General features: G+C 41.3%; 1 protein-coding gene across 1 annotated transcript in view; it reads right to left on the reverse strand.

Annotated features, from left to right (window-relative positions):
- Window positions 1–1,865: 1,865 nt before the first annotated feature.
- The window catches only part of veph1 (ventricular zone expressed PH domain-containing 1), an 87,263-nt gene continuing 76,052 nt past the window's right edge, over window positions 1,866–13,076 (reverse strand). The window contains exons 13-15 of the mRNA XM_005920119.3: window positions 7,450–7,586; window positions 5,238–5,291; window positions 1,866–4,922 (exon numbers count right to left, since the gene is read on the reverse strand). Of these exons, the coding sequence (XP_005920181.1) occupies window positions 4,740–4,922; window positions 5,238–5,291; window positions 7,450–7,586 (374 nt within the window). The 3' untranslated portion in view covers window positions 1,866–4,739. The remainder of the gene's footprint in view (window positions 4,923–5,237; window positions 5,292–7,449; window positions 7,587–13,076) is intronic.

The following is a 13,076-nucleotide window of genomic DNA, read 5'->3' on the forward strand; positions in this document are numbered from 1 at the left end:
CTGACATGCACTGTGCTGTGTCAGATCCTACAGCCACGCTGCCAAGTGCTCCCTAACGCTTCACACCGAGTGATCTCCAAAGCTCGTGATTGAGGTGGTCCAGTTTCATTCCTGCATGAGAAATGTGTCTCGAGGAATGAAGATTATGGAATAACTTTGGTAATTATCCTATTTTCTCCCCACGTGTTTCTTTCTGCACGTACTGAGGGTCTTATTAAACTTACAGCATCTTTAAAGTGAGAGCCCGAGTGTAATTTACACTGATAATGTAATGACATCCAGGAGTTTGGACGGTGTTTCTGTAAAGGAAACCTTTAACTTCTTTCCTGACTGAAGAGCAAAAAAACCCAAACAAACAAAAATTCAGCGACGATCACGGCGTTCAGTTATTGTAAAGATTTATTACAGCGCTCTGTCTGATAGGCAGGCATGCAGAAGGTGCAGCAGGCAAAATATGACAATCACAACAATAACTGTTGAATTTTCAAATAGAATACAGCTTTCATTTGTTTGCAGTGTTAATTCAGAGTAATATAAAACAAGAGAAGAGGAAGACGAGGAGGAGACAAAGTAAAATCTGGCATTTGTAGTTTCAGTCGTCTTTCCAGACACGATAAAAGTGTTAAATGCCTGTAAAAATAAATACTGACATTATATAAAAACAATCAAATGCAATCGAACAACATGCTAAAGGTTAAAAGCAAGAAAAAACAACAGCAAACATCTATGATTCGCCACACGAGGCTGATATTAATGCTAATGTTTTTATACATTCACTGGAATACTTATAATCATCTTCACAGTTTGTGTGATTGTTAAAATCTACAGCAGTTTCCATCCTGCTTCTAACTGTGTACACATAATCTCACTGTGCTAGATAGATAGATAGATAGATAGATAGATAGATAGATAGATAGATAGATAGATAGATAGATAGATAGATAGTAGGGGTGCAACGATACACAAAATTCACGGTTCGGTTCGATATTTTTTCGATACAAAAAAATGTTCATGCCTTTTTAATTTGTCATTTATTAAAATTATAAATATATATTTTAACTCAAAAGTACAGTTTTTAAATTTAATGTTGCTGAAACAAAAAAAAAAATAAATCTATCTGATCAAGAAATCACTCATCTTTGGAAAAGAGAGTTTATTACAGAGAAATGGCTCTTTCCAAAATAAAAGCTATACTATCACGCTTCTTCTGGGCTATATTCTCAGCAGCATATTAAACATATCAGGTCCCCATGAGGAGAATCATGTGCTAACGGCTGTCTAAATGACTCGGGTAAAGTTTGTAGCATGCACGCTTGTTGTTTTTGTCCACTTCTCTTTGCACTAGGATGTCTGTGTAAATGTGCAGTCATATTTGTTGTGTTCACACTAGTGCTGTCAGCGTTAATCTCATTGAAATGACGTTAACGCCACAACACGGCAAATCTCCGTTAACAAGTTACCGCAGATCGCCCCGTGAGTGGGGCTGGACGGCCAACACGTTAACGGGCTAACTGCGCTAACGCACTAGTTCCCACAAATTGAGCATTGCGTGGCACATCCGACATACTGTTTTACTTTTGTCACATGACACGCTTACCTTCAGGGTCATACGTCACATGAAGACCAAATAGTTCCAAACGCCAGATCTGAATGAGGGTGGGGGAGGTTCAATTTGCCATGTTGCAACGAGCTTAGCTTCTGTCTTGCTAGCTTGCGCTGCGCTCAGTGGATCTGCAGCTCGACAGTGCAGCCTAGGCGGAGTAGTCGAACGCAGATCCACTGACGCTCAACACAGACAGCATCGTCAGAAGAAAGTTGATAAAATAAATAAAAAATTTGTATTGTTCGATACATATGCGTACCGAACCGAAAGCACTGTATCAAACGGTTCAATATCAATACGAGTATCGTTGCACCCCTAATAGATAGATAGATAGAATAGAGATTTGGGAACTAAGCCACCATGGCAGCACTGACAGCTGATATCGCTACTTTAACACAACTCTGGCATTCATGTTATAACACATTCACTTTAAACACAAATCAACACTGTTCAACTAAAAAGAGCAAGAGCTTTATGAAACCTTTACAATACAGCAGGTCAGCAAAGGTGCTGAATATAATAATGATATCTAATAGCGTAACACTTTGTCTCAAATGTAGTCAGGAAAAACTTTTATATAGCACCAAATCACAACAGCCGCCTCAAGACACTTTATACTGTAAAGTATAAAGCAACCCTACAATAATAGAGAGAAAACCCCAACAATCAGACAACCCCCTATTGAGCAAGCTCATGGCAACGATTGGAAGGAAAAACTCCCTTTTAACAGGAAGAACGCCCCAACAGGACCAGACTCAAAGAAGGCCAGGCATCTGCAGCTACTGGTTGGGGGTGATTGGTGGGAGATGGGACAAAAAGGCAAACTATCGGTGTGAAAGCCAGAGTTTAATAATTATTAGTGATTAAATGTGAAGATAGTGGTCAGAAACAAGATGGTAGGCTGTATCCATCCTGATTGTCAGCAATCGGAATCAGTAGGTTTCATTCATCTAGGACCAAGATTATCCAATTCCTTTCTGTCCACAGTTTCTTGAGATGCTGCCGTACCCCAATGAATATAAATATTAATTTTTATAAAAACTTAAGTGCAGTCATGGGGGAATACCCCACTGGCTTTAGGGCCCAAAGTCATGTGTGTAAGTAGGTCATAAGGAAGGAAGGAAGGAAGGAATAAAAATGTGAGGGAGAGACATGATGTAAATAATATGATTTGTAAGCAGATGCAGGTCAGCTCTGCTGTGTGTGTGGTGGTGGGGGTAACAGGGACAGCTAAAAGTACAAACAGGGGTAACCTGACCTGGTGGGAAAGGCTGTGTTATGGCTGCATTTACACAGCTGACAGGGGTTTAGCCGAAAGACCGACGAGAGAGAGCTCGTCTGTCAAACGAGTTCAAATTAAGACCACCTTTAGCAGCTTTAATGTTACATATAACTTCAAAAAGTGCTAAGGCAGCATTCACCTGTGGGTAGAGAGAGTGAATACCTGTCCGTCAAAGTTCAACTGGTGCACACTATCAGTTAGAGCCAATTTAAACACTCACATCTTCACTCTTTCTTCATCCATCCGTCTCAATTTTCAGGGAGAAAAATAAAAATCTAATGACACATTTCCCACCAAAATAAAATAATAAAATCACACAAGCTTTTAAACCCAAACCCGAGGAACAGGCCTGTTCTAAAGTAAGCCAGCTCACCTCCACTCTCTCTCTCGCAGAGTCATCGAAAATCAGTGTGACTCAACTGGCAACCTTTCTAAATCCACAAGGAAACCACTCATTTGCTTCAGTGATTTCTTAGAAACCTGTGATCCAAACTCCACTATTAGGCAACAGCTGTGCTGACGCTGCTCCCGGTAAAACACTGGAGTGGATTGCTGCAGACCTCTCTCGTTTGAAAAAGGCTGAGATAGCGCCGTCCGTTCGGTTACCGTGATTGCAAAAGAACAGAAAGTGTCCCCTGCGTGGGGTCTTAAGGGACTTAAGCCACTTTGGTACAAGGGCAGAAAAGAAAAACAGCGTCACAGATTTAAGTCGGGTTTGTGAGGAGGACTGTTTCTGGCATGGTTTTCTTTTAAAAAAAATACATTCTTGTTTAACAAAACTAACAGACTTCTGTTTAGTAGAGGAACAAAAGACTCTTAAACAAAAGACTCAACCAGTCCCCCTAGAGGCCCGTTTAAGCTAGGAAAAACCCGGTTAGTGATGAAAAAAACAGAATACAGCAGGATACATGACAGAAAATGAGTTAAACATATCCTATTATTGGCCCTGTTTGACATTTGAGGAAATATGCTGTCCCCGGCTGCCACCCCCTTACCAGGAGTTAGTCATAGCCAGACTAGTCAAACTCAAATTCCAGTCTTTACACTAAGCTTTAGCTTCATTTCACTTGACTCACACAGCTACATGAAAGCAGCCTGAATCATCTCTTCCAGTTCTTGGCAGGAAGGTGACTGCATATATCGCAAAGTGCTGAACTATTCCTTTAAGATCACTCACTCTCTCTTACACACACACACACACACACACACAATTCCAGTATCCAATGTGCTCCCCATCTGCTGTCCATTAAGCTCGTTTTTCATCCTTCCTGCTTTCCAGAGGAACTGTTCAGTCTCATTATTGCTACAACTCCTTATGAGGTCTTTGCTTTGATGAAGTCTTTATTGTTGAATACTACTCTGGACTCTAAATGTGTTATTAAACGGTGAAATCCCAACTTCCCACTGATGCCTGCTTCGTTTGCTTGTAGGAGCAAATCGGAAAAGTCAGGTGACATCTGAACACGTAAAGCAAACATTTGCTATCGCTGATGGCGGCCTACGCGCCGAGAAGCATGGCACACGGGCAGGTTGGTTTAACGTAATGGTAAATACAGGGAGTCGTGTTTTTAATACGTAACCATCCTTCATTAGTCTTTTATTGCTGTTTTAATGTCTAAAAATCCTTTTTCCTATTTGCGCTCCATCATTACTACGACTGAAGACAGAGCTGGTGGTGCTATTGACAAGTTACTAGCAGTGCGCTTAGTTTTTCTTCTCAGAGTCACCTGCTGGGGTCTTTTTTATCCCCCAATCTTGTAAATGCTTACAAGAAACAAATATCCTACATGTGGAAGTCAGCGTATGTTTGGCTGCGCGTTCGCGTCCCCGCCGCCGTCTCGGTCGGTGCCGCTCTCACAGGTAGGTGGTGGTCTCTCTGTTCTCCCTCTCTTTGGCCTGAGCCACAGCCACGTTGATGCACTGCAGCCACTCTTCAGCGTGTTTCTCATCCTGAGCCTTCAGCACGTACGTTTTACTGTCGGTGAAGATCTCGAAGGCGCGCGGCAGACCCCGGTCCCGACGCTTCTTGGCTACCACCTGCAAACAGAACAAGTGGGTGGGGAAGATTAATAGACAAGACGACTTCATCATCTAGCTCGTTTGGAGGAGAGCTGCTGTCTTTTTAAAAAAATGTGTTTTGGCTTCATGTTGGTTTCTTCTATCATATTTATAGTAGCTTTTTTATCCTTGTCAAGCTGATCTGCTTAGCTCTGAATCCTGGGAAGAGTTTAGACCTTTAGGTCAGATGATATATTAACTTCAAACTGACAGAGGTGTAAGTAGCACTGATGGTGATCAGTGGTGAGGATATGGGTAAGTGATGGAAGCGTTCTGAGGGATGATGGCAGTCACCTTGACGCTTTGCACCTTGCTCAGCTCAATCGGGATGTCATCCAGCTCATCCTTCTGTGGGGAGGACACACAGTGACTTTAAATACTTTACTAGGAGATAAATAAAATACAGGGTGTATCACAAAGAATCAGAAACTGATTTCAAAGTGCTTTAATTCATCTGAAACGATCAAACACATCCTGCTAGTAAGAGGTGATTCGCGAGGTTGCCGGTAGGTAGAAGTGGCCAGCTCTCCTCCCCCTCCCATCAAGTCTCAGTCAATATGGCGATCGTGCAACAGAAAGCACTGGAATTTCTGCAGTCCTCCCACTCCTCAGTCCCCTCCTTTCTGTATTTTACCCACCTACCTAAGGGCCATTTGAATTGTATGAGCTGGTAAGTTTGTGTGCATATTGCAACACAGCCATGTCTTCTTACCCCCATATTTGGTTAAGCGGTTACAACCACTTAACCAAATATGGGTGCAGACTCATGGCAAGTTACCACATCCTTTCTTTAGTGTGTGTGTGTGTGAGATAGAGCTGAAAAGCTATTGGGGTCGACATGTTCACAGGCTGTGTTTTCTGCTGGGGATTCAAACAGACATTTGATTGATCTGAGCCATACGGAGGAATTTAAAATCAACTAAATCTGGAAAAAAGTTCACATCTGACCTCAGAATCAGCAGATTTTAAACATTGCATTAGGTTTACTCTATTTCAAGAAGCCATGTATCTTCATGCTATAAATATCTAGTACATAGGTGTAGTGTTAAGTTAAGAAGGCAGCCACGTGACATGTTTTTCCAGATTAGGAAATGCTGCTGCCTGTGAGCTGTAAGCATGAATGAAACTTACTTCACAATTTTTTTCTCTGTATCAGCAGAAATGTCGTTGTTGCAAAATTGAGGCTGTACCTAATTTTTACCTACATTTTCATCTCGCAGCTGTTTTCGGAGGTATAGACATGTTAATTTGTGCAACAACGTCAGCTTTCACATGATCAGTCTGGCTCATCAGTGGATGATCAGAGTACCAGGTGACACACGAGGAACTGGAGGTTCTGTTCTAAAAGCTTGATGTGGACTTCATATAAAACACGACTGATGAATTTTGGCTGCAGAAAAGACGGCAAAAGGTAAACTGGATGAGGTGTGAGATACACGAACCTATGTGCTTAACCTCCACACATCCCAGCTGTTGGGCCATGAATGCATTTTAGGATGTGACAGAGTATGCACACTTCAAATCCACTATAACCAGTTTCTTCCTTCCGGCTGCTTCCTTTTCGTTGCCACAGATTTCCTGATGCAATTTATGCCTTCCCCCCAGTTTCAAAATAGGGGTTTTTCATGTGTCAACCACTACACTGTGGAGCCACAGACTCACACATAACCTATATGTAAAAATGTTGGGGGGGGGTTTCTTGTTCCTTTTACTTGTGCACCAGAGTACGATGCATGTCTGACAGTCAAAGCTGCCTGATCGTTCAGTACGAAGGAAATATTTTTTGGTTCTTGTCAGGAAAAAACGTCTTTCACAACATGCCAACCACCTCCAGAACCTGCTGGCAGAGACAGACAGGGCTCTGAGAACAAAGACACAAAACCTTCCCAATCTGCGGTGGCTGCAAAACAGCAGACTCCTTTACCATCTGGATCCGAGCACAAAGACTTTTGTTTAAAGTTAGGAAAAAAACAAAAAGAAGCGGGAGAGAGATGAATATTCCCCTGTTTCCATAAACTCCTCTATGCTGTCCTCTAATTTGGAGAGCTGCTATTTTAGACACAACACTGGCTAAAGTCCAGATGACACTCGATCCCTATAACAGTTTCTCCTGTGCAGATGACTGCCATAAACTGTGTTTGATAAAGCAAGGAGGGAGAGATCACGTTTACTCAGATGAGAGTCAGTATTTCACGTTCAAGGCTCTTTCTCCTTGAGCTACTTGTGCATAACCATTTTTGCAAGTAAGTCATGTTTTTGTAGCATCACACTTTGTCTTTGCGAGTCCCGCCCCTCCCCCAAGAGTCCTTAGCAGGGCCAAGATTTGTTATAGCTGGATTCATCAGATGCTCCTGCTGAGGTGCCATTTCCACTGTTTCATACAGTTTCATCATGATTTAAATCACACGAGACATAGTAAGATTACTGACAGCTTTATAAGCGAGAGAACGAGACAATGCGTAGGTGTATGTTTATATGTTAGGGTTCATTTTCAGTGTCTACCTACCGATTTGCCTCTCCGGAAAAGGAGCTGATTTCCCGCCAAGGTGAAGTAGCGGGTTTTCCAGCGCTTAATAAACTTCCAGCGAACCTGTTTCTCTTTCAGCTTCCCCTCGATCAAAGGCTGTCCCTCCTGGTTTACGACTATAGATAGCACACAAACACATGACAAAGGTAAAGGAAAGAATGAAAAAAAATTAATTAATTAATTAACAAGATATTATACTTATTATACTTTGCAATTAACCTAACATGTCGGTCACTCTGATGTCCTCACAAGCTGATGCTTCAATCAGGTAAAAAAAAAAGCACCAAGTTCGTGACCTATGCTGTCAGCAGGTAAGAGATGTTCGAGAAAGCTTGTCCGTCTAATAAGTCATGCAGAGGTCGGTATGGGTTACCAGCCAGCTGCTACAGCTGATGGAGTCCACACATTCAAGCTAAAATCCAACTGATTTCTTTCTTTCTGTTTCTGTCTCCATCTTCTATGACTCTCAAGTACTGTGCAAAAGGATTTGGGTGTGCAAACATACATGGAATTGCATTATATAAGGCATAAACACAGTGTACAATTCTAACAAGCTTAAAAGTCAATATTTGATGTGACTTCAGCAAAGTCTGAACTCTCTTAGGTGTGGTTTCTTGTAAGCAGTCTTCATGAATAGTTCTTTAGACTTCTTGAAGGACATTGGCTGCTTTTTGTTCTGTTAAGATGGTCCCACACTGCTTCAAAAATGTTGAGGTCCGGGCTCTGGGGAGGCCTGTTTATGACTGATCGTGTTTTTCTATTAAGGTATGTTTTTATCACATTGTCAGTACGTTTGGGATCATTATCATGCTGAAAATGAAGCTGTTACCAATCAAACATTTTCTAGATGGTATTAGACAGTGGATCAGAATCTGATGGTGCTTTTCAGCATTCTTAATTTCAAGAGTTTTGACACGATCCCAAACACCACTGGCTGAAATGCAGCCGCAAACCATGATAGAGCCTCCACCATGCATTTTAATCACGAGTTCAGCTTCCCACTATTAAATGAGCATTATAATAGTGCAACAGGAAGTGCTCCCGAATCAAGTGCCTTCAAATACCAATCACAACCGTTCCCTGCATCGTGCAGCTTTCCTGCAGGTTTCCAGGAAGTTAAATTGGAACTGACACATAATGGATATTGTGTTGCTGTGAGAAAATGACCTGGCAGGTTGGGCAGGTTGGGATTGAAACGGTCTTTAGACCGTTTCAATCCCAACCTGACTAAATCAGACATCAGTGTCATAATGCACTGCATAATGTCTCTAAGTGTTCGCGCCTGCAGCGCATGTGTGCAAACAGTTCCTGTGTACTCTAAGCGCTCCGTGGGCATGTTTTGGCATGTTCAGGTTTGGCGCCAGTTTAGAGAGAAAGAGGAGCGAACAGAGCAGCCCTTTGTATCCACCATATCGTGGTTAAAAACAGATTAGGCAATCTGATCAGTGTTTGGAGTGTGGCCTCCATGCTGAGCAGATGACTCCCAAAGGGGTTTGAAACCAAACCAAACACACCACGAAAGGTCATGGCAACCCCAAATCAGAAGAGAGGAGAGCAGAAAGAGGGGCTTCTTTGCTGCTTTTCTGTTTCCACATTATTTCCTTTCCTTTTATGGACAACAGAGAAACAAAAGACAGCATTTTAAACACATTATTTCAGGCGTGATAACTTTTTACTGGTATTTAATAGTATGTTTTGACAATTTATAAACAAAATAATGAAAATGATTTATGACAGCACAACAATATAGAAACACATTGTTACGCAGGGCTGTGGAACACCGATTACTGCAGTCCTGCCACTGTGGGCAACTAGGCTGAGTGCTTCATCTAACAAACATTTTGATTTTTAAAAAGTCCTTTGATGCATAAATCCTCGTGTCTCATCACTTCGCTTTGATGTAGACACCTGGAATGGTAACCTTTGTTGTCCGCCCCAGGCGTGCGCAGTGGCTTTCAGTCTTTCATCGGAGACACGCTGATGTCAAACGAGCAAAGACACAGCTAATAAAACACACACACACATACACTAAATCATAAGCAAATACAAATGGTCCACAGTAATGTGCAGAAACAGGAAGGTTTTGCATGGAGCTGTTGTTTAGTTTGCTTTCCATGTGTGGTCAGATCACCCATTTTAGTGCCAAACCTGACAAGACCCCCTCTGCATATGGCTCTTGATCAATCACTGCAATGTTATGGGAGTGACAGGATTTCAAAAATGGGAAATGAGTCATGTCTCCAACCCAAATGATTTCAAGAAACATCTCCTACAAACAACCCTAATTTCTCCCTCAGGCCTAGACATATATATTAAAAGAAACCCTCTACAAGCTCTGGAGTTAGCTTTTATAACGTGTAACTGCTTGATACTTTGATGGTTTGCTGTTCTTGGCTTCACAACCACACGATCAACTCAATATTAAGTGTGAGTAGAGCAGGGACATGTATCCTGAACACAAACGCAAAATCTCAAATTACTCACTGTGATGTTAGCAATTCAGTCTCCATGTAAGTGACCCTATTAGAAGGCTTTAAATTATTATATATTATTACTAACTTATTGTATAATAATTTAAAGCTGTATCACCAACCACAAATTTCTTCTTGTGGTTTAAATATAATTTCCATGGAAAATGACATCACTAGTGGTTCCTGGAAATTCGAGCAAGGGTGAGTTAAAAAAAAAAAAAGAGAGAAAAGAAAACAACAACAATGGTGCAAGTAGAGACAAAACTTTCAGCACGTTCTATTCTCGTGAAGCACCCAGGCATTACACAAACTGTAAACATAGAGGTGGTTAAAGAGTCCAGAGACAAACGCTACGTGGCACACAGAGAAAAATAAAGATTTCACAGGACTCAGTGCGGTCAAGTGAAAAATGTCCTGTGATTCGGTAGCTTGTAGAACCACTTTTAGCAACGATGACTTGAGTAATCGTTTTCTGTAAGAGTTTATCGGTCTCTCTCATTGTTGTAGAGCAATTTTGGCCAGCTTCTCTTTACAGCGTCGCTTCAGTTTATTGAAGTCTGGGTGCATTGGTTTATGCGCAGCTCTCTTACTGGAGCTTTATATTTTGGTGTTAAATCTAGATTATACCCCAAATCCCCCTACAATGTGACCTGCACCATAATCTGACGTGCACCTGCCTACAAATGTATCTACATGTCATGTAGACATTGCAATTGCTCTTTTCAGTACCATCGATTCCTCCCTTGCATTTCCAGCTACATTTTCGCCACAGTTTTTGAATGGATTGGTAGAAGAAGAAGAATCATTTAGTCAAAATCAGGACTATTCCTAAGGTCATGTCTCCAGGCCACGTCCCATGATTTTCTTACATCTCAGGGATGTAAGAAAATCCCTGGAAAAGATGCACAAAGAAGAAGATTTTTTATTTATTTTTTAAAAGTCAACAACAAAGCTGAGCCCAGCATTTGTATTTGTTTCTATCGGTCATGGTCATGTCAGTCGTGATCATTAACATGTAAAATGCAAGCATGAATGCTAGCAGTGATGGCACCTTGGTGGCAGTTATAAATAGGTTAATGCACAGACTCACTGCAGAAGTTCGATTCAGCTATTATCCGGTCGTTAAGTCTGACGTCACTAGCCGTGTCTGGGCCTAAACTCCGCTGCAGGTCCATATATCAAACTATCACTATGGCATTACTGAGAGTTGAAAAACTGTCTAAAGTCTTTCATCTTTAATAAAATGATCAGCGTTCTGCTCTACCAGGTGTAACAATTGAGTTTAACATCCAGGCATCCATGAAAACGGAATTTATGACATTTAACGGAGTTAGAAGTTAGCAAGAAGTTAGCTCGCTAGCTTCTATCTAAATACAATATAGCATGTCCTGACTGCGGGGTTTTGGAAACAAATTAAAACGTACAGCTCTGTTATCACTTCCAACATAAATGAAGACAGAAAACTAAACAGCAGTGACGTTTGTAGGGTTACTGAAGTTTGGCTAGCTGGTATATAATGATGTGCTACGTGACCGCTAGCGACACAGCTATGTTAGCATAATATAAACAAGCTAACTTTTTTTCCACTTAATAAAAGTTAACGTGAGTGTTCTCGGTGGTCAGGAACAAATGTAATCGCATGGCAGGATGCTGTAAAAGGACCAAACTTCAGCCAGGAGAACAACTGAGATAATCCATCCACAATACGAGGTTAGTCATTCATATACTGCTGCATGGGCTGGGCTGTAGTTACATCCTAAGGTTTTAAAAACTGAGCTTAAATAAATGATTAGCGGTAATAAAAGCCGAGGGAGGTCAACAGGGATCACTGACTGTTTTAGGAGAGTTTTGAGATCAAATACAAGAAAATACAAAACATTAAACATGTTAACAACACAAAAGCCATATTAAACACAGACTACTTTAGGCCCGGAAGTAGGATTCGTCACGTCATCACTTAATGACCGGATTGTCCCAGTCGGGTTGACGTCTGCACATTGACTTGATTCTTTTCTTTCTCAGTCATTCTGTTGTAGATTTGCTGACGTCCTTGGAATCACTGCATGATTGCATGACGCATCAAAGCTTTATCTGTCAGACAGATGGCCTCACATTTGAGTTTAGAATACTTTGGTACACAGAGAAGTTCGTGGTCGATTCAATGACTGCAAGGTGCCCGGGTCCTGTGGCTACAGAACATCATCACCTCTCCACCACAGTGTATGACAGTTGTTGTGAGGTTTTTGTGCTGACATGATGTGTTTGGTTTTTCCAAACATGTTGCCGTGTGTAACTGTCAAACATCTCCACTTTGATCTTATCTGTCTAAAGAACTGTGGTCCAGAAGTCTCCCAGCCTCCTAATGATACTGTCATGAACTTTAATATTTAACAGTGAACTGAGGCCTGTAGAGTCTGAGATGTAGCTCTTGGGTTTTTGCAGTTTTTCTGATCACTGTATGGTCGAATTTTACCCTTTTAATTCCTGTGGAAGCAGTAAGTGTGTACTTAGTTATTCACAGGACTGCATATAACATAATGTAGTATATACATGCACCACTAGCACCGTTTCCAAATAAGGCTTCACCAAACCTAATGCCATATCCTACCTACAAGTGTCCCGTTACACATAGATCGTACTTCATTTTGTTCTGATGTGCCATTGTCATTGATTCTGCTGCCAAATCCGATTGATGGTTTCAAAACTGCTTCCAGAAAAAATCTCGGTGACTGACTCAACCTTTACTGGAAACCTTAGGGACAACATTAAAAAAGAGCAAGATTAAATTCCAAAAATATATCCTTATGTAGTAAAGTTTTAAATAAGAGAAGAAATATAAGCTGGAAAGTGTTGCAGTAGAGCTGCATAAATGATGCCACAACATGCACAAAGGCCATGACAGCCACATATGTATTAGCTAACATGCTTCGCTAATCTTGCCCTATGATGTCACCAGAACCTCCAGCTGCACCCTTGAGAAATGCTGCCTTGATTTGACAAACTTTCACTAAGTCTCAAAACTCCATTTATAGCAATGACACTCAAAATTTCACCATGTGATGAACGTCTCTCTTTTCCAGAAAATGAGATGAGAATTTCTGTCTTCACTGATTGAATGTGGGAGGATGACACTTA

Source organism: Haplochromis burtoni, unplaced genomic scaffold (genome assembly GCF_018398535.1).
Source record: "Haplochromis burtoni strain Fernald_Lab_line unplaced genomic scaffold, NCSU_Asbu1 Contig_38, whole genome shotgun sequence".
Taxonomy (NCBI): Eukaryota; Metazoa; Chordata; class Actinopteri; order Cichliformes; family Cichlidae; genus Haplochromis; species Haplochromis burtoni.